This window comes from Candoia aspera, chromosome 1 (assembly GCF_035149785.1).
Source record: "Candoia aspera isolate rCanAsp1 chromosome 1, rCanAsp1.hap2, whole genome shotgun sequence".
Classification (NCBI taxonomy): domain Eukaryota; kingdom Metazoa; phylum Chordata; class Lepidosauria; order Squamata; family Boidae; genus Candoia; species Candoia aspera.
Genome location: NC_086153.1, coordinates 341,084,651 through 341,111,232, shown reverse-complemented (window position 1 = coordinate 341,111,232; position 26,582 = coordinate 341,084,651). Strand labels below are relative to the sequence as shown.

Genomic DNA, 26,582 nt, shown 5'->3' with positions numbered 1-26,582 from the left:
CCTGGATGAAGCAGATTATCTGGACCCTTTTCAGTCACGGTTCAGGCCAGGTTACAGGACTGAGACAGCATTAATCATGCTCTTAGATGACCTCTGGTGGGAGTGGGATGGGGCAGTGTGACTATCCCCACTCTTCTTGACCTCTCAGTGGCCTTTGAGACCATCGATCATGGTATCCTTCTGGATCGGCTTTGGGAGTTGGGGGTGGGTGGCACAGTGTTGCGCTGGTTCTCCTCCTTCTTCCAGGGTCAGTACCAGTCAGTGACCTGTGCCCAGCATCACTGAATGAAGGTCCTTTAAGGCAAGCTTCATTGGAAGGTGCTAACTTTGATTATCGAGACCAAGTTCCCCAGGGGCAGATACAGGATTTGCACAAGATAAGCCAGCCCTTGGCAGAGACACTGCTGCCCATTGATGGTTCTTTGGACCAATGCAATGATTTTATAACATCAGCTTGTCAAAATCAAGCCACATGACTGGCTCTAAATGATGACGCAATCTCCCTTTTAAGTAGGAATATTGCAGGTTGCTCAGTACAATCCAAAGACCAACCTTTTTTTGAGTATTTATCACAATTTGATATTCTTTTCCTGCAGGAAACATGGGTTACCACAGAGGTGGAGGTGGATGGTTATGGGGTTAACTCAATTCTGGCTCTACTAAGATAGGAGGAAGATCAAAGGGCAGTATTGTGACTTTAGTTAGCACAGCCTTACAATTTAGATGTGTTTCATTGCCTTCTCTGAAACCCTGGGTACTGGCCTCTATGCTCTCATCCAGCCAAGTTGAAATCTTGCTTTTTAATCTCTATATTCCCCTTTTTAAAACATAAGCTCAGATTAATGACAGTTGGGAGCAAATAGAAAAAAATATTTCTAAATGTTTAGATAATTACCTTGCAGCAACAGTAATAATTGGTAGGGACCTAAATGCTAGGATGGAACCAAATCACACTCTATTTTGACAATTCAAGATCTTTATGAGGAGAGCATTTCAGAAGAACCTTGAATACAAGAGAGTTCAAGGACTCAAAATCTAATTCAGCATGTTTATGTGCTAGACAGATGATTACTCACGTGGAGCTATATATATGCAATGCTTCGGTGGATGGAAACCACCCAGCAGAATATACCTTTTGGGGAACAGGAAGAAGATCCATATTTGTTTATTGGGTAGCATCATATGATCTTTTAAAAACCTTACAGTGGTTGGAGATAGATGCATGTTTAGAAAGTGATCATCACCCCTTACTATTAACTTTGGCACCTCGTTGCAAACATGTAGGAACAGAAACGATCTCCATTGCTTGAAAATAATAACATTGTGGTGCAAATTAAATAGAATGATAATAATGCAATAGCAGTTGCCATGACTTGGGTAATCAAAGCATTAATACAGTACAAGACGAGTCTATGTAATGGTATTATATGATTTGTCTTTTAGTATACTGCTGTATTAATTTGTTTTACTCTGTTATTGTTCTTTTCAATGTGCTGGTCGTTGACCAAATAAATACATACCACTACTCATGTCATAATTTTTTAGAAATCTTATCATATTCTAAACATGCCTCAAAGACTAAATTAATGTGGCCTATCCCTGCATAACTCAGAGATTCTTGTTTCTTATTATATTTTCTCTACAATTCAGATTGGGCCTCAATAGGATAATGTAGCATTTGGGGGAAAAGATACAAGCCAAGAGACCAGCTCCAGAGGCCAAGATGGAGAAGATCTCCACGGCCACCATGGACTTCCCTTTGGTGCTCAGGTAGGTGGGGAGGAAGGAGATCCAAACACTGCAAAAGACCAGCATGCTAAAGGTAATGAACTTGGCTTCATTAAAGCTGTCGGGCAATTTCCGAGCCAGAAAGGCCACCATGAAACTGACCAGGGCCAGGAAACCCAGGTAGGTGAGGACAGTGTAGAACATGGAAGCTGAGCCTTCCTTACATTCCAAGATGGTCTCTCCTACCAAGGAGTGGAAGTCCAAGTGGGGAAACGGGGGAGAGGTTACCAGCCAGGTGGCACAAAGAACTGCCTGAATCAGGGGACAAGCTATGACAATGGAGTTGGTCAGTGGTTTTCCTAAGAATTTCCTGGTCCTGTTCTCTGGCTTGGTGGCCATGAAGGCCAGAACCACCATGACAGTTTTTCCCAACACAGAGGAAACCGCAAGGGAAAAGAGAATGGCAAAGGCAGTTTGTCGGAAGAGACAGGTGAGCTTCCTGGGTTGACCAATGAAGAGGAAAGAGCAGAGGAAGCAGAGGATGAGGGAGACCAGGAGGATGTAGGTGAGATCTCGGTTGTTGGCCTTGACAATTGGTGTGTTGCGATGTTTAAGGAAAATTCCCAAGACTGCCAACGTGATCACAGAGAGAGAAAGAGCCAGAGAAGCTAAAGCATATCCCAGGATCTCTTGATAGGAAAGGAAGTGGATCTTCTTGGCAATGCAGTGGTCATTGTCCTTGTTGGGGTACTGATCCTCTTGGCAAGCATCACAGTGAACTGCATCTGAAATCAAGAACCTTTGTCTTAGTTTTCTTTTTTATATAAGAATTTTATTAAGTTTAAAGCAAAGAAAGAACTACAAAAAAGAGAAAAAGAAAAAAGTGAAAAAATATAAAATGAAAAAAAGATTTTTTTTTAAGAAATTGCAAGATGACTTCTGACTTTTAACAAGAATATACAGCAATTTCCATAATTAATCCCTTACTCTAAATCTAACCAAGATCATATTATTTCTATAAATAATTCCATAGACACCTTATAAAAATCACTAAAGACCATTGCTTCTTCCCCTTATATATAAGGAAAAATAAACAAATATATAAACCTGTAAATCAACTCCCCCCCGCAAAGGAACTCATTTATTTAAATATTTCCTTCCTACCACTATTCTATATATTTCTGGCCCCTATAATAAAAATCAAATTATGACAACATTTAAGTTATCTACTTTTATACTTAATAGTGCTATAGCAGTCTTAACCCTTCATTTCACATGCCAGTAAGGTGATGCTCAAGATCCTGCAAGGTAGACTTCAGCAATTCATGGAGCGAGAATTGCCAGATGCACAAGCTGGGTTTAGAAAAGGCAGAGGAACGAGGGACCAAACTGCCAATATCCGCTGGATAATGGAAAAAGCCAGGGAGTTTCAGAAAAACATCTATTTCTGTTTTATTGACTATTCTAAAACCCGCTGAGCTGCCGATTGGAAGGTCGGCGGTTCGAAACCGCGTGGCGGGGTGAGCTCCCGTTGCTCGTCCCAGCTCCTGCTCACCTAGCAGTTCGAAAACATGCAAATGTGAGTAGATCAATAGGTACCGCTTCGGCGGGAAGGTAACGGCGTTCCGAGTCGTCATGCTGGCCACATGACCCGGAAGTGTCTATGACAACGCCGGCTCCATGGCTTAGAAACGGAGATGAGCACCGCCCCCTAGAGTCGGATTCGACTGGACTTTACGTCAAGGGAAACCTTTACCTTTTTAAAGCCTTTGACTGTGCGGACCATAACAAACTGTGGCAAGTTCTTAGCGGTATGGGGATACCAAGTCATCTTGTCTGCCTCCTGAAGAATCTGTATAACGACCAAGTAGCAATAGTAAAAACAGACCATGGAACAACGGACTGGTTTAAGATTGGGAAAGGAGTACGGCAGGGCTGTATACTCTCACCCTACCTATTCAACTTGTATGCGGAACACATCATGTGACATGCTGGGCTTGAGGAATCCAAGGCTGGAGTTAAAATCGCTGGAAGAAACATTAACAATCTCAGATATGCAGATGATACCACTTTGATGGCTGAAAGCGAAGAGGAACTGAGGAGCCTTATGATGAAGGTGAAAGAAGAAAGTGCAAAAGCTGGCTTGCAGCTAAACCTCAAAAAAACCAAGATTATGGCAACCAGCTTGATTGATAACTGGCAAATAGAGGGAGAAAATGTAGAAGCAGTGAAAGACTTTGTATTTCTAGGTGCAAAGATTACTGCAGATGCTGACTGCAGTCAGGAAATCAGAAGACGCTTAATCCTTGGGAGAAGAGCAATGACAAATCTCGATAAAATAGTTAAGAGCAGAGACATCACACTGACAACAAAGGCCCGCATAGTTAAAGCAATGGTGTTCCCCGTAGTAACAGATGGCTGCGAGAGCTGGACCATAAGGAAGGCTGAGAGAAGGAAGATCGATGCTTTTGAACTGTGGTGTTGGAGGAAAATTCTGAGAGTGCCTTGGACTGCAAGAAGATCAAACCAGTCCATCCTCCAGGAAATAAAGCCAGACTGCTCACTTGAGGGAATGATATTAAAGGCAAAACTGAAATACTTTGGCCACATCATGAGAAGACAGGACACCCTGGAGAAGATGCTGATGCTGAGGAGAGTGGAAGGCAAAAGGAAGAGGGGCCAACCAAGGGCAAGGTGGATGGATGATATTCTAGAGGTGACGGACTCATCCCTGGGGGAGTTGGGGGTGTTGATGACTGACAGGAAGCTCTGGCGTGGGCTGGTCCATGAAATCACAAAGAGTCGGAAGCGACTAAACGAATAAACAACAACAACAATCTTAACCCTATTAAACCTAGAACCAAAGTCCATAGAGCAGGTACCAGGGAAGAGAAGGCACCTCCCCTGGGACCACCAAATGCAGCTCCATAGCCAATGGTACCCACAGCATGACTTCTTTGTGAGATTTGATGGTGTGGACTTTTCTTCAGGGGCCAGCTCAAAAAGAAAGTGATGGAGGGACCTCCTGGGCAGCTTATGGTGCCCACAAAAAGGCAAATCATCCTGGGTTCAGGACGAGCCTCGGGATGAGTTGGTCAGAGACAGGGATCTGTTGAGCTCCAACCGGCTTAGTAATTCTGATGTTTTGCCTGTTGCTGTGAGACCAGTTGGCACTTGGCTAATTCACTTTATACTGGATCACCCAGGATATATAGAGATCTGTCACCAGGAATCCTGCTCTTTGCTGTTTGGGTAAGTTGTCTGCTGGTGTGTCCTGAGAAGGTCATAACATGAGAGGGACATACCTACAGATGCAGTATGGGAAGAAGGAGAGAGAAGAGGGTCTTAGTCTAATCAACAGTGATTCGTAGGGGAAATTGGCTTCAGGAGGGATAAAAGAAAAAATGATCTGGAGCTACAATGGAATTAAAATGATCTGCTTTCTCTGCTTTTTCAACTTCAGTTCTCTGCTTTGTATTTCAAATCAGTTTCTCCCATTACTCAGACATTTTTTCCAAGAGCAGCTAGCAGACCTAGGTAGATTGATCTCCTCTTTCTCTGACAGGCCTATCAGTTCCCTGAGAAATCAATAATCCTGACAGAGCAGCACAGTGTAAGTAACAATGATTGAGTCTTGAACACCCAATTCAACACCCAAAGTGAACCCACCGATTCCTGCCCTGAATCTGCCCTGAACCTCCCTTCAACTGCATTAAATTGTGTGAGGAGAGCAGGACTGCCAGTCCTCATTCCTCAGGAGAGGAAAAGTGAGACTCTGGGAATGTGACAGTTTGGATGCATGCAGCGAACCTTTTCTCTGACAACTAAGAATACTTTGATGCATCAGAAATGCATCAGAAAAATCAGAAATGAAAGACAAAACTTCATATTCTGATCAACTGAATGGCTTCCTTGATCCTGGAAGCTCTGCAATGGAAGGGGCTCCCCAGGTTTGCCCTACCTGTCTGATTAGAAATGGTCCCTCCTGGACAAGGGTCACATCGGTAGCAGCAGACCTGCTTGCCCTCTGGAACGCTTCTCCTCTCCCCCGCATGGCACCTCTTCATGCCACACCTGGCAAAGGGCACCTTCTAAGAGAGAAAAGGAGAATGCTTGAGATGGCCTAAGCAACGAACATCCATCATTTTTTCATTTCCACATTCCCATTTCCATCTTCAGAATGTCTTCAAAAGAACTGGTTCAGCATGGTCTAACATCAAGCAGGAACAGCTTTTGGGGGAATTCAGGCCAGTGACATTCCTGACCCACCAATGGATGCTGAGGATAGGAACTGGGACTTCTGCATGCAAAGCAAGTCCTGTGACATTCAGCTGCAGCCTTCCGGAACAAAGAATCATGAGGATCCAACTGAATGGGAACTGCCCATCGAAATCACTGTGTCCTGCTCTAAGAGCACCCTGAGTTTCCAGCGGTTTTCCCCAATCCCAGCCCTTCTTCAACATGCCACAAATCAGACTTGAATGTATTGCATGCAAAGGGTTTTTTTCATGAAATGGCTGCTATGTATTCTGATCTGATAGACCTCTTCTGAGCTAGGAGGACATTCTGCATCCCAGGAGAGAATGACTCTCTCCCTTTATTCAGAATATTTCCTTCCAGCCCACCTCTGGGGCCCAGATGATTGCCTCAGAGTTAATGGTGAAATCCTGGCCTGGTGGAGCCCCAGGATCTATTCGGCCAACTGTCACGGGGACGAAAGATTGATTGGGCAGGAAAAGCCAGTTGAGAAGATCATAACGAGCTGATCCCAGTCCATCTTCTGAGAAGGAGACTTCGCTTCCAGCACTGTTGTTGAACCGGACGTTCTTCAAATAGGGAAGAATCTGGAAGAAAAGAGACCCTTAGGAACTGGGGGGAGTAGAAATGAGACATCTTGGCTTCTATCATGCATGCATCACTTATTCATTTCCACATTTCCATCTTCAGAAAGTCTTCAGAAGAACAGGTATGCCATCCTGAAACATCAGCCAGGAAGATCTGCTGGGGAATTCAGACCAGTGGCTTTGCCCGCTAACCAGTTGGTGCTGGGATTGGAACTTGGACTCTGCATGTGAGGCAGCTACAGGTAGTCCTCACTTAACGACCCTAATTTGCAGCATGGTTTGCCACCCTGCACTCCACTGCCGCAGTTGATGTTCTCTGCCTTCTTCCTCCCGCTGCTGACAAGGAACATACAGCCTGGCCCTTTCTCCTGAGGTCTCCTGAGGAAACCATCATGCACGACCTTTGGCAGAATGCCTCATGCAGCCAGCAGCCACCCCGTGAAGGGCCAGGCCCAGTGTGCTTTATCGGAAGCAGGAGCAAGAAGATGGCCAAGGTCAGCTGGGGGTGGCAGAGCGCAGGGTGGGCAGGGACTGCGGAGCACAGGGGGCCAAAAGGGCAGAGATGGGGGCAAGATAGTGAATTTGATTACGTGACTGCGGGGGTGCTCCAACGGCCGTAACTTTGAGGACTGGTCGTAAGCACAGTTCATTCAGCGCCATCGTAACTTCAAATGCTCACTGAATGAATGGTTATTAAGCGGGGACTATTACGCTCTTCCTCTGTGTCTTTGAGCTACAGGTTTTCTAGAAGAAAGAATCATACTGTTCCAGCTAAACAGGAATGATACATGGGATTCACTGTTGCCTTCTCCAACTGCACCCTGGGTTTCAACCAGGATTTTTTCCAAATCCCAATCCTTCTTAAATGTGGCAGAAATCAGATTTGAATCTGTTACATGAAAAGCAGGTCTTTTCATGTAAAGAAAAGCAGGAAAAGAGACCCTGAGGAACTGAGGGAACTGCCTGAAAATCACGAACGGGACATCAAGGCTTCTCTCAATCTGTGGTGACCATCATCTTAGGAGAGAATTACAGGTCTGTAAAGCTGGAGATGTTAGCGTGGTGGATATCTGAGTGACCTGGAGAAGCATCAAATCACAGGAATCTGCCATGGAGCATGAGAGATTGACCCCAAGACTGCTAAAGGGTTCTGTCATTGGGTGTTCCTATCATGGTTTCTTCAACTCCAATTTTTATAGAATAATCCCTAACGTTAAAAGATTTTAATGCCACACTCAGAATGTTATTGTTTAGTTTGGCTGCTGTAATTCTTGGCTACATACTTTTACCAATGTCTATCTTGGCCCAAGATCTTATAAATGACAAATCCTGTTCTGAGAAAGAGTAGATAATTGATGCAAGAACCCTGTTAGACCCCCATGTCCTCACCAACTTCCAGTCATTGATACGCTTTCTGAATGTAGCAGCCCTGCCTGGCCAGGGGCCAAGCAGGGTCCCTGACTTACATATGAGCCTAGTGTCTTTCTAGAGGTTGGATTCAGGCTACATGCTAAAGGAAACTTAGGTGGTCCTGCAAACGTGGGCAGTAGGAGTTCAACTGGCCTGTTGGAGCATCTTGCGCAAACGCACCCAGATTGCCCCCTTCCTCTGGGCTGGCACCTCCTCCCTGGAATGGTCACCTCCTGAAACTCAGGCAACTGTTGGAGACCTTGCAGGACCTGAGAGGAAGGTCTTTCCTCCATGGATCTGATGAACAACTGGTTGGGCTTACTTCTCTGACCCCCTCTGGCCCTTTTTCATCAAAAGACGATCCTTCATTCATATTACTGTTGTTTCAATTTGTTTTGAGATTTAGTTAGATGGGAAGCATGGAAATATTTCAAAAGTTAATCAAGCAACACCCATGGGAAGCTGGCTCTCTGAAGATCTTTTGAATGGACAAAGAGCCAGAGATTACCTGCCATGACTGGACATTGGAGATCCTCTTTCCAAGCCTCATCATGGTTGGTCGTGCTCCTGATCCATACATTGCATGTAATGCATGTGCCACAGAATAAATGGCATTGTAGATGCTGTAACTTTCACCTGTCATGCTCATTTCAAAAATGTAAGAAGGTATATTCTGTAAATTCTCCTTTCCTGTACATGGTTTTTCCCCCTCTTGAGGGATTTTGCCTGATTTCAGGAAACTGCACCCAAAGACCCATTCCCACCAGGGAGGGAGAAAGACGTCTCCTTGGGGGTTCAAGGGGTCTAAAGACAGGAGGAAGTGCCTGAATTCTGGGACATCACCAGTGTGGTCCCTGAAATGCAGAGCCCCATGGAAGGGCTTTAAAGTTTGCACCGTTCCTTGAGATGCTATAAAACTAATCTCCCAATGGGAAGTCAGGATCCAAACTTTTCCAAATGAAATATTAGTCTGTTGTTCATAAAGATCCACAGCCAGGTATATAGTAGTAACACTACTGGAGTCTCCAAACAGAAGAATCACTTCAGCTTTCAACCATGTTTTGGGAAGAACAAATGTCAACACACCCAGGTTATTAACTCTCAACATCTCACTGAAGGCCAAGCAGATCTCCTTCTCCTTGAGCATTGGCACCAGGGATGAGATGAAACGTTCTCCACGGTCATCTTCAGGGGCCAGAAGCCCAACCCAATTCCACTGGAAATGTAGGAGCAGCTGGACTAAACCCACATACTGAGGAAGTTCATTGGAGTTAATCCGGAAAAAGGAAGGAAAAACAGTTCTGTCTGCCTGAGTGAACTCGAAGTCAAAACCGAGCTGCAGAAAAGGAAAGTCTTGTTTTACAAGTGAATTTTTCAAGACAAGGTCAAATTTTATGCTGATGTTGAGGGTCAGCATTCTGTGGTTTATTGCCCAGCAGTCAGGCTGACTCACTTTGAGCAGCAGCAATGCTTCTTCCCTCCTCAAGAAGAGCCACCACTGACCTAGTTTGCCTGGCTCTGGCATGTGAGAAGCCAAGGGAACAAATCATCAACCTGATTCAGACAAGAAAATGGATTGAAGGGTGGTTACATTTACAAAGAATCATTTAGGAAGAAATTCATCCAGGAAAGTATTTCAGAAATATGTTGTTATTATTTACAGGCTTTGGGATGGGGGTATAAAGAAAGATATCCTCACACAAAAAGTATAAAAATAAGTTCAACTATAATATGACCTCCCAAAATCACATACTTCAAATTTTCCCTCCAAGTAACTTTGGCTTCATCTGTGGCTTCTGTGTTCACTTCTGTTCTATCTATCCTTACCTGTGGGACCTTGAGGATGCCGAAGATGGAGGCCATCTGCCTTGAGGATTTGGGGTCGAGACCACCAATGACGGAAAGCAGGGTGTCCCTCCTGTCACATTTGTAGCCTGGAACCATTCGGCCTCGTGTGGAGAGCAGAGAGAGGCTGTTCAAGGAGATCCTCCTCACAGACTGGCTGTTGTCAGAGATACGGAAACTGAGTGTGACGTTGGGCAGGAGAACCAAATCCTTGTTGATCTTCGTTACTGCAAGTACCAAGGCCAGAAACAGCTGGTAGTTCCTGGGCGTAATGCTACAATGAGAAAGCATTTGGGAATATGACAGGGAGGCTTGTGTGTGCTGGTGGCGTTTGCCTTTCCTTGTGTGTGTCTCTGTGTGTGTGTGTGTGTTTGTGTTTCCTCCTGGACTTTGAGGTGGTGAATCAGTTTGTTGTGAGCTTTTGGACAGAATAAATGTGATTAAGAATACTATGTAGATGATACTGCCTTGGAACCATGGTAAATGCAGATCAGGGCTAAGAAGTACCACATTTGCAACTCTAAACAGCCATGACCCATCCACATGAGTAACCTCTAAGGTAGCTTGGACAGTTTGGTTGTCCTTCTGAAGAGCTTTTTCAGCTGTTCCCAATACTCCACTGGAGGTCACAACATAGATTTACTAAAGGCCGTTGCAAAAGAGCACGAATGATTCCAAATCTGGGTTTGTCTTTTTTTTCCAGCAGCTCCACACTGTAAATGGATTGGCTTTTTCTCTGAGTTTTCAACCTGACTTTCTGTCCAAATTAATATTATGAGCCAACCTCTTCACTAGGCCAGTCATTTCCCTAATACCAAGGGAGAGACTCTCGGACAGGCTGAGACATTCCACTATTGACCGAAGGCTGCTTCTGCTTATCCAGTCACTTTTTTTCAAACACTTCTCTGAAAGTTAGATGTCCCCCTTGGGGACACTTATCTAAAACAGTCCCAACTTAAAGAGGTGTAAGACAAGGTTGCATATTAGCTCCACCACTTTTGAAGTTATATCTAAATCCCATAAGTGCTTTCTGTTCCAGCCCATCATCCACCCATTTTGGCTGACTGTGTGATTCCGGCACTACTGTATGCCAATGGTGTAGTCATTATGTCTCCTTCGCAGGTGGGGATGAGAAAAGCACTTACAGAACCAGCTTTATTTGGCACAGAACAAAAACTATCAATAAATTATCAGAAAACTAAAATCTTAGTTTTTGCCTAACACTGTCATAAGATTCACAAAAATAGGACTCCCCTGGAACAGATGCACACCTATGAGTATCTTGCAGTGCAGTTCCAGGCTTCCTTATCCTGGAATGCAAGTGTCACATGGCGTACTTCACTTATTGTAAGATTTTACCATTCAAAAGGAGCCCATTATATTCCTGCAGCTTTTAGGCTTTTCCAGCTAAGCTAGTCCCTCAGCTTCTCTACGACTCCCAAATTCACTTCCTTGCAAAGCTTAATATTATTGAAACCATTCAGAATAAGTTCATTAGAGCCATATTGATGGTTCCAAACGTATCAAAAATGCTATCCGACAGGTAGAAATAGGTATAGTTTCACTGGATGCCAGAGCATGGTTTCTTCTTCTTACCTTCTGGCTAAAGTTAATTCTACTTCCTGTATGTTTAGCTCCATTAGTATTCAGAGATCTTTTTAAATCGTCGTGGCTTTAAAAAGCCTTAGTTACAATCCAGTAGCTGGGCTTCTCTATGGAAAGTCTGTGCTTGTTAGGTTTCGATAATGCTAGAACTGCCCTGAAACAACGAATCTGGGATATAGATCTCCAAACAAATTTAAGTAAGGTGCTACACCCCAATGGTTGTCATTTTCTTCCAGAAAGGTTCGTTCCAGCCTCCTAATCATCATCCATTACCATTTTGAAATTCTGCAAAGCTTTCACTTGAGCCAGGCTGGACACTCTGTCCTCAGCAGCTCTTTCTGGATGTTTCAAGGGTTCTCCTATGCCCCTTCAGTTGTGCCCATGTGGTGATGGCTCAATAGAAACTTTAAGCCATATGTGATCATACTGTTCCCTATATAAGGACTCTAGACAGACCCTTATATATCCTATATTGAAGAAATTTCCAGACAGGGAGTGTGATTTCTATTTAATGCTACTTCTTTCAGACAAGGACCTGAAAATATCCTCCCAGGTTGCCCAGTACTGTCCTATCATCTGGACGATATGCTTAGATTTAGAATTTCTTACTTAGATTTAGAATTTCTTAAAATATTATTTTATTTTGATTCATTTTTGTATTTCTATTCATAATTATTTTTAGGTCTTCTCATACTTCTTGTTCCTCTGATGTATGTCTATGTGTATGTGTAAAATATACATGTGTGTGTGTGTGGATTATTACATATATGTAATAATGTGTGGGTATATATATATATTACTACTATTATTACATATTTTTATTTTATCTGGCCTTGGGGCTGTAGTAAACCTGATGATGATGAATCTTTTATCCCTTTCCCCTCCAGGTGAAATTTACCCTGATATAATTGGGATCAGTGATGGGTCCTTCTGAAAGTTCCTTATTATAGTGTCAAAAATGGTTTCCAGGGGCAGATTCCCCCCAATAATGAGATCCTCAGGCCTGTAGTAGTCCTCTGGAGTCTGCAAAGGGTTCCTCAACACACATGCAGTTTCCGTTATCTTACGAGTCGTTGAAGGCAGGAGCCAAAAGAGAAGCAGCAGGTGAGGCAGCCCATTCATTATTCTTGCCTTCCCTCCTCGATCAAAAATCAATGTCTCTTTAGAACGTGAACTGCGGGTGGCCCCCGCAAAATCTCACCAGGGCTTGAGCACAAAAGAAGCAGGCTGAGCCACCTGGATGGCCTCGCAGCAGATTTAGATCAAGGGTGCTTTGTCCTACCTGTGTTTGAGCTGTTGCCAAAGAGAAAATTGAGTCCAGTTAAGTTTCATTGATTGCAAGAAATGACCGCTTTGCAAGAAAAGCTGAGCTGACATGTCCAGCCCCCTTGGGAGAGCTCAGAGCTTATTTCTTTTAAGTAAGTTTTATCTTGGAAGACTTTTGTGGGTAGAAATCCACTGGGAATACACTAATAATCACTGTTCTTCTGATAATTGCAAGGAAGGGTAACATCCTACCCACTTAGCAATAGCTTCTCTTCATACACCAGAAGGGGAAAAACATGTTTGTAGTTGATCCACGGAGCAGATGCAGTTGAGAGTGAGGGTGCAGGTGGGTATTTCGCATGCCTGAAACTGAGCACCTGGACCCAAGATGGAGTCTGGCCTGGGCCATAGTTGGTTGAGATACAGCGAGGGCTGAGGGGCAATGTGGCAGGTGGTGGGGGTACACAGTCACTTAAGATATTAGACTAATTTAAACACTGCAGCAGTGTCCCTGATAACTGGTTGGAGCCAGAGACATTTGTCAATATCAATAACCAGGATAGACTTGCTGCTCAAGTGGGATGGGGGCCACAGGACTCCATGGCTCTAGGGAGGCCCTCTGTCCGAGATCAGGTATCCTCACTGCGATGATGTCATACACTTGCACCTGTTGTTCCCTGGCTGACCAAGTGATGCTGTCAAGGTCTAGCTCCAGCACCCAGAGGCTGATGGGACCTGGATGGGGAAGAACAGGGTCAGTCTTAATCCTAGCAAAACCAAAATTGTCAGGGCTTGATGCTCCCAGTTCTGGGGGACTTTCCGCCTTTGGTCCTGCATGACATTGCACTGCTGCCATTGGGACTGGTGTACAGTCTGGGGGTTCCTGTTCATTTATTGATTGATTGATTGATTGATTTGTCAGATTTGTCACCGCCCATCTCCTCTGAGCAGAGGAACTCTGGGTGGCTTACAATATAAAACAATAAATACACAATAAGATTTCAATATAAAACACATTATAAAACAATTTCTCAGAGCTACCAAATATAATAAAATCCAGATGGCTATGGTCTCATTCAGTTGTTGTATAGGAGGGGCACTTCAAGGCACTAGCCAACCCCAGACATGACTCCTCTCCTCCCCGCCCCAGGCCAGCTGGCAGAGCCAGGTCTTCACACTCCTCCGAAAGGCCAGGAGCGATGGGGCTAATCTCACCTCCAGGGGCAGGATGTTCCAAAGGGCAGGCACTACTGCAGAGAAGGCCCACCTCCTGGACCCCGCCAGATGGAATTCTCTTATCGACGGGGTCCACAGCATGCCCTCTCTGCATGACTGGGTGGGACGGGCTGATGATGTGGGGAAGAGGTGGTCCCTCAGGTAACCTGGTCCCATGCCATGTAGGGCTTTAAAGGTGATAACCAACACCTTGAAGTGGACCCAGAAGCAAACTGGTATCCAATGCAGCTCATGTAGCAAAGGTACTATATGCACCCTTCTAGGGGTGCCAAAAATAGCCCATACAGCCGCATTCTGAACCAGCTGAAGCTTCCGGATACTCTTCAAGGGTAGCCCCATGTAGAGCGCATTGCAGTAGTCTATATGAGAGATAAAAAGGACATGAGTGACTGTTCGAAGGGCCTCCCGATCCAGGAAAGGGCTCAACTGGTGCACAACACACAGCTGTGCAAAGGCCCTTCTGGCCATGGCTGCCACCTGCTCTTCAAGCAGGAGCCATGAGTCCACGAGGACCCCCAAGTTATGCACCAGGTCTGTCTGGGGCAGTGCAGCCCCATCCAAAACCAAAGATGACAAAGTCTCAGATATGGAAGAGCCCTTAACCAACAGCCACTCCATCTTACCAGGGTTCAGTTGAAGCCTGTTGTTCCCCATCCAGGCTCCCACAGCCCCCAGGCACCTGGAAAGGGCAGCTATGGCATCACTTACCTCACCTGGGATGGAGATATACAATTATTGTCAGCATACTGATGATACCTCATCCCATGGTTACAGATGACCTCACCCTGTGGTTTCATGTAGATGTTGAATAGGAGAGGAGAGATAACCAAACCCTGTTCTCCCACTCCCTATCACCACCAATTGCGACCAGCCCTGGAGGAAGGAGGTGAACCAGCGTAGAATCACGCCACCACCCCCAACTCCCTGAGCTGACCCAAAAGGATATCACGGTCGATGGTATCGAAAGCCGCTGAGGGGTCAAGGAGAGCGAGGATGGATGCACTACCCCCATCCCGCTCCCGCCAGAGATCATCCATAAGTGTGACCAGTGCCGTTTCTGTCCCATATCCAGGCCTGAAACCTGACTGAAAGGGGCCTAGATAATCCGTTTCCTCCAGAACCCTCTGGAGCTGTAATGCCACCACTTTCTCAACCATTCCCCAAAAAGGGGAGGTGGGAGACTGGATAAAAATTCTCCAGTATAGTAGGGTCCAGCAACAGTTTCTTGAGGAGAGGGTATACCAGCGCCTCCTTAAAGGCAGTTGGAAACACCCCGTCCCTCAAGGATGTATTGACCATCGCCTGGACCCAACCACATGTCACCTCCCGAGCTGCTTTCGCCAGCCAGGAGGGACATGGGTCTAGATGACAAGTGGTGGCATTTACTGTCTGGAGGATCCTGTCCACTTCCTCGTGTCCAACAGGATCAAACTGTTCCCAGTTAACATGGTAAGTACAATCCCTGGGTATCTCCACAGACCATGCCTCACACTTGGAATCTAATGTAGAATGGATCCGAGTGATTTTGTCTTGCAGAAGCTCCGAAAACTCCTCTACACGGCCCTGTACGTGGGTCACTGTGCCCACCTTCCCCAACAGAGATTGCGTGATTTTAAACAGGGCCATTGGGTGGCATTCTGCAGACGCAATAAGGGCAGAGAAGTATTGACACTTCGCCATGCTTATCATCACCAGGTAGGCCTTAATAGCGGCTCTAACCAGTGTTCGGTCAGATTCGGTCTTTGTCTTCCTCCAGCGGCACTCTAGTCATCTCTTAATCCTCTTCAGAACCCTCAGCTCCTCCGTAAACCACGGGGAGCATCGGGTATGCTGAGGTAAGAGAGGTCGCACAGGCACGATCCTGTCCAAGGCCCCAGCCGCCTCCCTATTCCAGGCAGTGGGTAGGACCTCTGCTGGATCATGCAGCAGATCATCGGGTATAACCCCCAGTTCCCTCTGAAACCCAACTGGGTCCATCAGTTGCCAGAGGTGGACCAATCGAATGGGTCCAGCCTCCCTGTGGAGGGGGGTGGCATAAGAAAATCTCAGGGCCACCAGGGCGTGATCTGACCATGACAATGGGGATAGCTGTAAATCTCCCCTCAGGTCACATTGACACTGCTCTGTCAAGAAAACTAAGTCCGGGGTGAGGCCACTGTCTAGAGTCGGGTCCTGAATAATCTGAGTCAGGCCCATGGCTGCCATGGTAGCCATGAACTCCCGAGCCACCTCTGAGGCATGTCTCAGGGATGGCAGGTTGAAGTCCCCCAGAACCATGAGTCTGGGGAACTCCACCACCAACCCTGAGACTGCTTCCAGCAGCTCAGGCAGGGAGGTTGCCATGCAGCAGGGAGGCTGGTATGGCAGCAACACTCCCAACTGCTCTCAGGCACCCAACTTGAAGAACAGGGTCTCACAGCTGGCCACTTGTGGAGCAGGGCCCCTGAAGGCCACCAGAGACTCCCGGATGACAACTGCCACCCCTCCTCCCCTGCCCTGAGGTCTCAGCTGGTGCCATACCATAAACCCAGCCAGGCACATTTCCGAAAGAGGCACCCCACCCTTCAAGGCCCAGGCAGGTTTCAGTAGTACATGCCAGGTCTGCCCCCTCCTTAGTGATCAAATCGCATATGAGGGGGGCTTTGTTGTTAACAGACCTGGCATTGAGTAGCAGCAGCTGAAGACCAGGGCCCCTATTAATCTGCTGACCAGGGCCTGGGTCTGAGCACAGAGGTCTGGAACATGCCACCGGTAACAAACACCGGGGGTGTCTTCCCCAAAGATGGCCCACCCTCTGGCTCCTGCCGTAACATCCCCTACCGGTCACCACCTCAATAGAACAACCCACCCTATAACCCCCAGAGACTCCAAGTCCACCTAGCCCCACTCCTGCACCTCCGGAGTCCCCAGCTTGGAATAGAGGTCCCCCCATCCACTCACACACCCTCACACATACAGAGTTATCCACAGAGCAATGGCAAGCCCTCTGGTGCACCAGCTCATGCTCTCGGTGCCGTCCATTATTTATTTATGCAATTGATACCACCGTCCATCTCAATTTCATGACTCCAGGTGTCTAACACAGTTCAAAATACCATGAAACAGATAACACTAAAAAGAAAACCCACATATAATCAACAGCTGAGGTTAAAAAAAATCTACCACAACAAATCAATATAACCATTGCACAGGCCATGCCACACATTTGGACCCCCAAGATCAGTGACCAAACCATATCTGTAAGGCCTTGTGAAAGGCAGCTGAATCTGGGCCAATCTAATGTTTGGGGGGATGATGCTCCAAAGAGGGGTGCCATGACAGATATGGTTCTCTCCCTGTGCCTGCCAATGACCTTCCTTAATAGATGGGACCTGGAGCACTCCTCTCCCACTGGACTTAATGGGATGAGTAGACGTAATCAGGGAGAGGCGGCCCTCAAGTTACCCAACCCCATGCCCTGAAGGGTTTGATAGGTCACTAACAGCACCCTGAATTGAAAACAGAAGCACACTGACAAGTAATGGGCTTGCAGAGAAGAGGTGTAACTTGATTACTTGTCACATTTCCTACTTAATTTTTCTCATTAGATTGCTTCTGCTGTCCATATCTGGCCTCAGGACTAAAACGTACTCTTTGGGGAGAAAGATGCAACCCAGGAGACCAGTTGCAGAGGCCAAGATGGAGAAGATCTCCATGGCCACCATGGATTTCCCTCTGGTGATCAAATACATTGGGAGAAAGAAGACCAAAATGCTGCAAAAGACCAGCATGCTAAAAGTAATGAACTTGGCTTCGTTAAAGCTGTCAGGCAGTTTCCTAGCCAGATAGTAAAGGTAAAGGTTTCCCTTGACGTAAAGTCCAGTCGAATCCGACTCTAGGGGGCGGTGCTCATCTCCGTTTCTAAGCCTTGGAGCCGGCGTTGTCATAAACACTTCCGGGTCATGTGGCCAGCATGACGACTCGGAACGCCGTTACCTTCCCACCGAAGCGGTACCTATTGATCTACTCACATTTGCATGTTTTCGAACTGCTAGGTGAGCAGGAGCTGGGATTAACAACGGGAGCTCACCCCACCACACGGTTTTGAACCACCGACCTTCTGATCGACAGCTCAGCGGTTTAACCCGCAGCGCCACCGCGTCCCCTCCCTACCCTAGCCAGATAGACCACCATAAAACTGATGAGGCTTAGGAAGCCCATGTAGCCCAGGACAGCATAAAACACGGTGGCCAACCCTTCATTGCATTCCATCACAATTTCTCCCACCACAGAATGAAAGTCCAAAATAGGGAGGGGGATTGCCAGCCAGGAGGTGCTTGCACAAAGGGACAGGCCAAGATTGTAGGTTGCTTCCTCAAGAGTTTCTTTGCCCAATTTCCTAGGTTAGTAGCCACGAAGGCCCAAACTCCATTAGAGATGTTACCAACACAGATGAAATGGCCATGGAGAAGATGTTGGAAAAAGTATTTTGTCAAAGGAGATGAGGAGGTTCCTGGGCTGACCAATGAAGAGGAAAGAAAAAAGAACCAGAACAGGAGGGAGACCAGGTGAGATCTCAATTGCTGGCCTTGATGATCAGGGTGTTGTAATTTTTAATGAAGACTGCCAACACAATGGTTGTGATGAAGAGAAGGGAAGGGAAGGGAAGGGAAGGGAAGGGAAGGGAAGGGAAGGGAAGGGAAGGGAAGGGAAGGGAAGGGAAGGGAAGGGAAGGGAAGGGAAGAGCTGGACAAACTAAAGGGAAGCCTATTGTATCCTCATACAAGAGAAAGATGTTGGAATACCTGAATCTACATTGCACAATATTATAAAACACATAGGGGAAATTTTTAAAAAAGGAAAATTTGTATCAGCTTTGTGTGGTTTGCAAACATCTATGAGGAGATGAGGCAGCCTTTAAGGAGGCATTGGTATGCCCCCTCCTCAAGACACCATCACTGGACCCTACCATGCTGGATAGGTTTTGTCCAGTCTCCCATCGCCCCTTTATGGGGAAGGTGGTTGAGAAGGTGGTGGCACTGCAGCTCCAGAGGGTTCTGGAGGAAGCAGATTATCTAGACCCCTTTCAGTCAGGTTTCAGGCCCGGATATGGGACAGAAACGGCATTGGTCACACTTATGGATGATCTCTGGTGGGAGCGGGATGGAGGCACTCATGCCCTGGTCATCTCCCATATAGACTACTGTAATGCTCTCTACATGGCATGGGTCCAGGTTACCTAAGGGACCGTCTCATCCCTGTTACATCAACCTGTCCCACCTGGTCATGCAGAGAGGGCACGTTGTGGACCCCGTCTGAACGAGAATTCCATCTGGCGGGGTCCAGGAGGCAGGCCTTCTCTGCAGCAGCTCCTGCCCTTTGGAACACTCTTCCCCCAGAAGTGAGGCTAGCCTCCTCTCTTTTGGACTTCAGGAAATGATTGAAGACCTGGCTTTGTCACCATGCCTGGAGTGGGGAGAGGAAGAGCCACTCTTGGGGTTGGTTGGCTCCTTAGTCCTGCCGAGATCAATCTTGCTCCCCTCTGGGTGGTATTCTGCCATTACTTGGATCTCATTCATTTTATATTTATTTATTGATATAGATATTTGTAGATTAATGATATTGTTAAGATTTTATTAATTTTAAACTGTTTTATTGTGAACCTCCCAGAATCCCCCATATGAGGGAGATGGGTGGTGATAAAAATATGATAAATAAATAAATAAATAAATAAGCTTACCTCTAGGAATGATATTTAGAATTGTTTTGTTTTTATGTTTCTTGCTATAACTACTCTATGAATTTGTTAACAATAAATTTAAATTGTAAGTATATTCTTTTTAGCCTTTACTGCAATATTTCATTAATATACATATAAACATCTATGTCTGAAAATTTTCATTGCCTATTTCTGTTGAGATGGCCCCAATTACCATATCTTCCATAGAAATATCACTTCAAATAGTACAATTTCAAATAATGCAACCATTTCATGGGTGTCATGGTTACCGTTCCAATGTTCCTGAAAAACATCGTAACGGGTTCCCATGCCATGGGGCTGTCATGAGTTGCTGTACGGGAGGGGGCTGCTCCTGTTCCTTGTACCAGGCTGCAATGCGAGGAGTGAAGAATGAGGAATGCATGTTTGGGTTATCTCGCCTTGTCAAGGACATTTCCCGCAGACCGGCAGGAACCGTTAGGGGCACCTGGGGCATGGAATTGTACTGACTTTGGGGGGAGGGATTGGGAGTTGCTTGGGGATTTATTGGGAGACATCCCACGCTTTTACTATTCTCAGCTTTGCTTGTGATCCTGCATACTATTCATTATTAAATCAGATATCCATGAAAGCCCTGTGTGAGTCTGATGGTGATTTTGAATAGGCAATCACTACATAAAGCTGAGAATCCTATAAAACTGTTAGCTCCTACCAAGAACCACTTCTTGTGAGGGATTATAGCTAACGATGGCTGAATTGCAAATGAGCACCAAAGGACCTGAGGAGCCCACCAGCTCAGCTCCTGAACCTGCAATTGGGAGCGGAAGGCAAGACACTTCATCGGAGCCATCTGCTGCCCTGAACTCTCCAAAAGAGTCATCGGATTCAGATTCAGATTCGGGGGAGTCAGAGAGCAGTGGGGTGTCGAAGGGAGAACCAGCACAGGGACATCAGGGACATCCTGGAAGCACCGATTCCCACTGACACTGGAGAAGGAATCCACCATGCTGTCGACAGATGGGACACCAGGAGTTGGATGCTCTGAGGGACTTTATCGATAAGAATTTGGTGCGTGGATTCATTGAGCCTGCCAACTCCCCAGTAGGGGCACCGGTATTATTCAGGGAAAAAAAGCATGACACTTTGAGACTTTGCATGGACTACTGAGGGTTAAATGCGGTTTCCATTGTGAACAAATACCCTCTCCTAGTCATGAAGGACATGTTGGCTCACCTCTCCAAAGGAAAAATCTTTTCCAAATTAGATCTGCGAGAGGCGTATTTTCATATTCGTATAAAAGAAGGGGATGAGTGGAAAACTGCTTTAATTGCCCATTGAGATCATTCCAATACAAAGTCCTCCCTTTTGGGCTAGCAGGGGCACCTGGAGTGTTCATGCAATTAATCAATGAAGTACTACATGACCATCTGTTTAAAGGGGTGTTGGTCTACTTGGATGATGTTTTGATTTACACCAAAACAGAGGAAGAGCATGAATGCCTTCTGAGGCAGGCCCTGAGCAAGCTTAGGGAGGCAAAGCTGTATGCAAAACCATCTAAATGTGAATTCCATAAAACACAGCTCAACTACCTTGGTTATAGGGTATCTGTACGGGGCATTGAGATGGATCCAGCCAAAATACAAGCAATTTTAGCTTGGGAATGACCTCGTACTAGAAGGCAATTACAAAGTTTTCTGGGGTTCAGCAACTTTTACAGACAGTTCATTCCAGGGTTCGCGGAGATAGCGCTGCCTCTGACTGACTTATTAAAAACAAAGGGGCAAGGCGAAACCCAAAAAGTTAAAAATCCTGGGGCTGTGCTGCACTGGACTGACAATTGTCAGGCTGCACTCGAGAGACTCAAACTGCTTTCTACAGCTGAGCCTATCTTGCAGCACCCAGATCCCAATCGTCCCTTTGTGGTGCAAGTGGATGCATCTGACACCTCCATTGGGGCTATTTTGTTACAAAAGGACCCTGAAAATAAATTGCAACCCTGTGCTTATTTGTCCAAGAAATTCTCTGAGGCAGAGCGACACTGGCATGTTTGGGAAAAGGAAGCTTTTGCTGTTAAGGCAGCTCTAGAGACTTGGCGCCACCTACTGGAGAGTGCCAAATTTCCTTTTGAGGTGTGGACGGATTGTAGAAACTTAGAAGCACTCCGCACTCCTCACCGACTTAGCCCTAAGCAAATTCGTTGGACTCGGTTTTTCAGCCATTTTAATTTCCAGTTAAGGTACCTCCCAGGACAGAGAAACTTTTTAGCTGATGCGCTTTCTTGTCTCCCTCAAAATGATGGACAGGCAGCTGACATTTTTGACACCGTTTTAACAAAACCTCAGCTGGGCTTGGCTGCTGTGACACAAAGCCAGTCTCGCTTGGACCAAACCCAGCCCCAAAGGCAGAAAACAAAGGGATATATTAACTGCACTAATCGAGACCTACCTGTACAGTGTCAACTCCATTCAGATAGGGAGAGAGGGGAGAGAGGAAGGGAAGGCACTGTGGTGGTCACAGGCATCAGCCATAACTCCAGATTAGAGTGAAACCTTTGTGAGGTTGGACAGTAGGGACCAATGGGTACTGCTGCTCACTTACCTTCCTTCCTGCAGTGTAGCAGCATCCATGCCTGTGCTCCTGGATTCTGTCTGGGTTGGCAGTGGAATTCCCCAGATTTATGGTTCTGGGGGACTCCTGCTTGCCTTCTCTGAGTCCAGGGTCTGAGGTAGCATAGGAGTTCATGACCGCCATGGCAACCATGGACCTCGTTCATCTTCTTCATGGCCCGACTCATGCGGGAGGTCACACATTGCATCTGGTTTTTGCCTGGGGGCAGTGGTGTTGGGATCTGAATTTGGGGGAAATTAAAATCAATCCCTTGCCATAGATAGATCACTCCCTTTTGGCCCTAGTTACCACTGAAGTAACCACTCACTGCAGGGAGGTGAGGCCTATTTGGCCCACCCCAGGGGTCTGATGGACCCGGTGGGGTTTCAGGGCAAGCTTTGTGTTTTTCCTGTAGCTTTGGCATGTGGTTCCACAGAAACCCTCATGGTGGCTTGGAATGAGCACGTGATGGGGGCCCTAGATTGAATTCTGCCTATGCAGACTCTCTGTGCATGTGGATCTCATAGAACACCATGGTTTAACACAGAGCTCCGAGAGATGAAAATGGCACAAGAGATGCCTAGAGCACTACTGGAGGAAGACAAAGAGTGAAGGTGACGGAGCACAGGTCAGAGCCTATATTAGGACTTATCATGTGGTGATAAGGGTGGTGAAGAACACTTACTTCTCGGCCTTTATTGTATCTGCAGATAGGAACTGAGCAGTCCTATTTCGAGGGTCCAGGTCCCTCCTGGGCAAGAAAGAGCTGGGGGACCCCTTACAGGGCTGCTGTGAAGAATTCTCCGCTTCTTTCAGACAAAGTTGCTCAGAGTTGGACTCTGACTGGGGAGATCCTTTGGAAGTGACTGAGCCATGTCTGAGTCCTGTTTTCTGGAAGGAGTTTGAGCTGGCTGATTGTGAGGATGTGGAAAGGATCGTTGTCACTGTGAGCTCAGCCACTGTGTTCTGGATGCCTGCCCCTCCTGGCTGGTTAAGGCCTCCTGGGAGGTGGCATGTGGTTGGGTCCTGAAGGAGAACATTCTCCATGACTCATTGTACAAGTGGAGACCACACAATCTGCTTGAGCCAAGTTTAGTTGAACAGCGCTGGGGACAGACCACAATTTTCTGCTGACTTTAGGAGTTCAAACAACCTTTATAGAGTTGGAGAATAGATGCTGACCAGTAATGTTGTCCAGTGTCAATCATCCTATTTTTGATAAGATGGGTTACATTTTCTGATTCTAATGAGAATACACAGTTAATAAAGTGGAGGTCGACACAAGACAGTTTTTGTGGTTAGCTACTTCCTAGTTCCCATTCAACAATACAAGTGCTGATTTAAGATAACTGGTGAGCCAGCATCTGCAGATGCCTAAGCAAATGATTAAGGAGGCTACTTGAATTCAGGGCCTCGGTCGTTTGGAGGTCTTGTTCAGGTATTTGTTTACTCCATCACTCCAAGCAATGGTTAATTCCTCTTTATGGGAGGGGTCGTACTGTCTGCCTTGAAGGAGGCCATAGCGTGCACCCTTCTCAAGAGGCCATCCTTGGATCCAACCATGTTATAAAACCTTTGCTCAGTCTCCAACCTCCCTTTCTGGGGAAGGTTGTTGAGCGGGTGGTTGACACTCAGCTTCAGAAGACCCTTGATAAAGTGGATTATCTGGATCCTTTTTACTCTGGGTTCCAGCCCAGGTACAGTACTGAGACAGCATTGGTCACACTTGCCCATGACCCTTTGGAGGACTCAGGACAGGGGTGGTGCCAGTGACTGAGCTCTCCTGGATCTCTCTGTGGCTTTCGATACCATTGACCATGGTATCATTATGGACTGGCTTTGGGGATTGGGAGGGAGCGGCACGATCTTGCAGTGGTTCTCCTCCTTTCTGTGTGTCCAGATCCAGTCATTGTTGGTTGGAGGGAGCAGTTGAGTCCTAAGCCCCTGCAGTGTGGGGTGGGATGATCTCCGGAATTTGACTCACAAAGGGGTTGATTTCATTGGACATGTTTTCTAGCCCTTCAACCTCTCCTTGCCCCTCCACCCCCAGAATTACTCAGTTGAGGCATCAGCAAAGGAAGCTTAGGGATTAAGTGTTCAGCAGGCCCCGGGCACCTGCTACAACGAAAGAGGGAAATGATGATCTGACTGGGGTTGGAGCTGGAAGTTTGTTGTCTCACAGCTTGCAAGAGCAAAGAGGAAGAGCTGGCCTGTCTAAGCAGCCTCTCTCCAGGGGTTAATTGGAAAATGAGGGTCAGTCACGGGACAATACACTCCTACAAGCCAGATCTTGGAACAGATGCACCCAGTCTTCCGTGAGTTTACCCTGAGCCTCGCAAGAGGGGTTTTGTCATGGAATTGCTTGCCTGCTGCATATGCTGGAGATAAAAAGTATGCTAATAATAAATAAAACCTAAGAAACAAAATCATGCTTAGTTATGATACAGAGGATGACTAATCGCTTCTCCCCTCCCCCCGTCCATTCCATTAAACCAGTTTGCCGTGGCTCCAAAAGGAATTGGCCTCCAAAGGGTAGACAGCAGATGTCTGCTTAGGGAGTGTAGACACCCTTATTGAATAACACATTTTTGGTTAGGGAGGCAAATTTTAGCTCTGTTGCATTAAGAGGGCACGTAGAGGACACATCCTCCACCCCCCTTTGAGCAACAGCCAAAAAACTGTGCAGCATGTTGCCTCAAACGGGTCATTCTGTTCTCCTTGCCAGGTATGTTGGTGTGTTGTTGCATAGTTCTTTGTGTAAAAACCAAACCACCTTAGTGTGATCTGCACACAGGAACAGTTAGCAAAGGATGTTGGTGTCGCTCTCTCCTTCTCATTGAAGCACAATCACTGCACATCTCAAAGTGGTTCAGTCATTTTATATACACTAAATACTAAAATGCAGATAAGCATTGTCCACACACACTGTTGCATGTAGCAGAAAGACGATCAAATAAAGTCCATGGGAAGCTTGTCGATTGCAATGTGCTCTACATGGGCTGCCCTTGGAGAACACTTGGAAGGTACAACTGGTCCTAGTGCAATGGTGCACACAGTGCTGGGCACTTCTAGGTTGGCGCATGCTGCACCTCTGTTGTGTGAGCTGCACCTCTGCTGGGGGAGGTTATCCGACAGTGTGCGGTGAAGTATCATTAAGATGCTGATGATACCCATGGTTGTAGCTCCATCTGGGCTGTCGAAGTGATAATATGGAAGTCCTGTCTCAGTGTCTGCAGGTTGTGGGGTTTGGGTGGGAGAGAACAGGCTTCAACTCAGCCCTAGCAAGACTGAGTAGCCTTGGGTTCTGGGTCCCCCTGTTTCTGGCAGTTCTCCATCTCCTGTTCTGGATGGGGTCGCACTACCCCAAAGAGACCAGTCCGCACTTTGGGAGTCCTCTTAGACTTGTGGTTCCTGTGCAAGGAACAGGTAGCAACCAAGACCAGGAGGGCCTTGACCAAGTTTCACATTGTGCCCCAGTCATGCCCTTTCCTGGACCAGGAGGCTAATAGGATCAATAAGGAACGTCAGAAATAATAGTAATAGTAATAGTAATAGTAATAAATAATAATGTCATTTTCAATTTCCCTTGCTTCTTGTTTTTGTGAACCTGTCAAATTCAGTCTGTCAAAAATGATTGCTAAAAGCAAGGTATAAAAAGGGGCATTCCACTGTTTCCAGAGACACCGGGCTTTGGGGTGGGGAGGGAAGGAAAGCTGCCTCCAAACGGTTGGGGTCCCCTTCTTCCCCTTTGGCTTGGTGTCGGCTGGCCAAGAGCTTGCCTTTCGAAGAAGAACCGGAGGACGAGCAGCAGGAGAGTGATGGGGAGGCCGAGCAGGAGGTGTTGGGGTTGGGGATAGCGGATGTCCTCCGTCTCCTGCATGTCCGCCCAGGTGATCCCTGGAGGTAGCCAGTATTCCTGTCTCCAAAGCTACTGCGTGAGCTGCACCATCTCCCTGGGGAGGAGAGAAGAAAGGCAGGGGTGAGATGGGGTGCTGCAAGTCTTTCCAGAAGGAGCGTCCTCTCAGCCCTTCCAGCCAAGGCTCAGGGGAGCAGTGCTACTCCATCTTCCTCACCTCCCGCCAGCCCTTGGAGGAAGGCCAGGTCAGGGAAAAGACAGCGCAAAGACTTCTGGGACTCTTCTGTGATCAAGTGTCATCTTGAAAGCCTGCCAGAGTTTCCCTTGGCCCCCTCTTATACTAAAGAGAATCAGGGTGGAATCATCTTGAGTTTCTTTCTCACCCGCTCTTCCTTCCCTGGGCTAAGTTGAGAGTTCCTCAAGGAACTTGCACTCCTTCTTCATCTCCAGACTCCTCCATACCTCCCTAGATTTAAGGTCATGTTAG

General features: G+C 46.7%; 1 protein-coding gene across 3 annotated transcripts; it reads right to left on the bottom strand.

Moving 5' to 3' along the window:
- Window positions 1-1,105: 1,105 nt before the first annotated feature.
- On the bottom strand, window positions 1,106-22,475 carry LOC134488488 (vomeronasal type-2 receptor 26-like). 3 transcript variants are annotated; one of them, XM_063290946.1, is made up of 8 exons: window positions 22,231-22,475; window positions 12,331-13,433; window positions 9,810-10,101; window positions 9,436-9,536; window positions 8,491-9,318; window positions 6,354-6,572; window positions 5,690-5,819; window positions 1,106-2,513 (listed from the first exon to the last, which is right to left on the bottom strand). In XM_063290946.1, exons 4-8 carry the CDS (start codon window positions 9,505-9,507, stop codon window positions 1,609-1,611), a joined length of 2,154 nt encoding a protein of 717 aa, XP_063147016.1. In that variant the 5' UTR covers window positions 9,508-9,536; window positions 9,810-10,101; window positions 12,331-13,433; window positions 22,231-22,475; the 3' UTR covers window positions 1,106-1,608. The 3 variants fall into 3 exon arrangements, with proteins under 3 accessions (XP_063147016.1, XP_063147017.1, XP_063147015.1); XM_063290947.1 differs by having other exon boundaries at window positions 9,810-9,984; XM_063290945.1 differs by having other exon boundaries at window positions 9,810-13,433.
- Between the last annotated feature and the right edge of the window lie 4,107 nt (window positions 22,476-26,582).

Coding starts and splice junctions, on each gene's coding strand:
- LOC134488488 (XM_063290945.1), bottom strand. CDS start 9,507: ATGCCAGAGCCAGGCAAACTAGGTCAGTGGTGGCTCTTCTTGAGGAGG. Junction 9,319..9,435: donor AAGCATTGCTGCTGCTCAAA/GTGAGTCAGCCT, acceptor CCTTTTCTGCAG/CTCGGTTTTGACTTCGAGTT. Junction 6,573..8,490: donor CCAATGTCCAGTCATGGCAG/GTAATCTCTGGC, acceptor CTTTTCTTCCAG/ATTCTTCCCTATTTGAAGAA.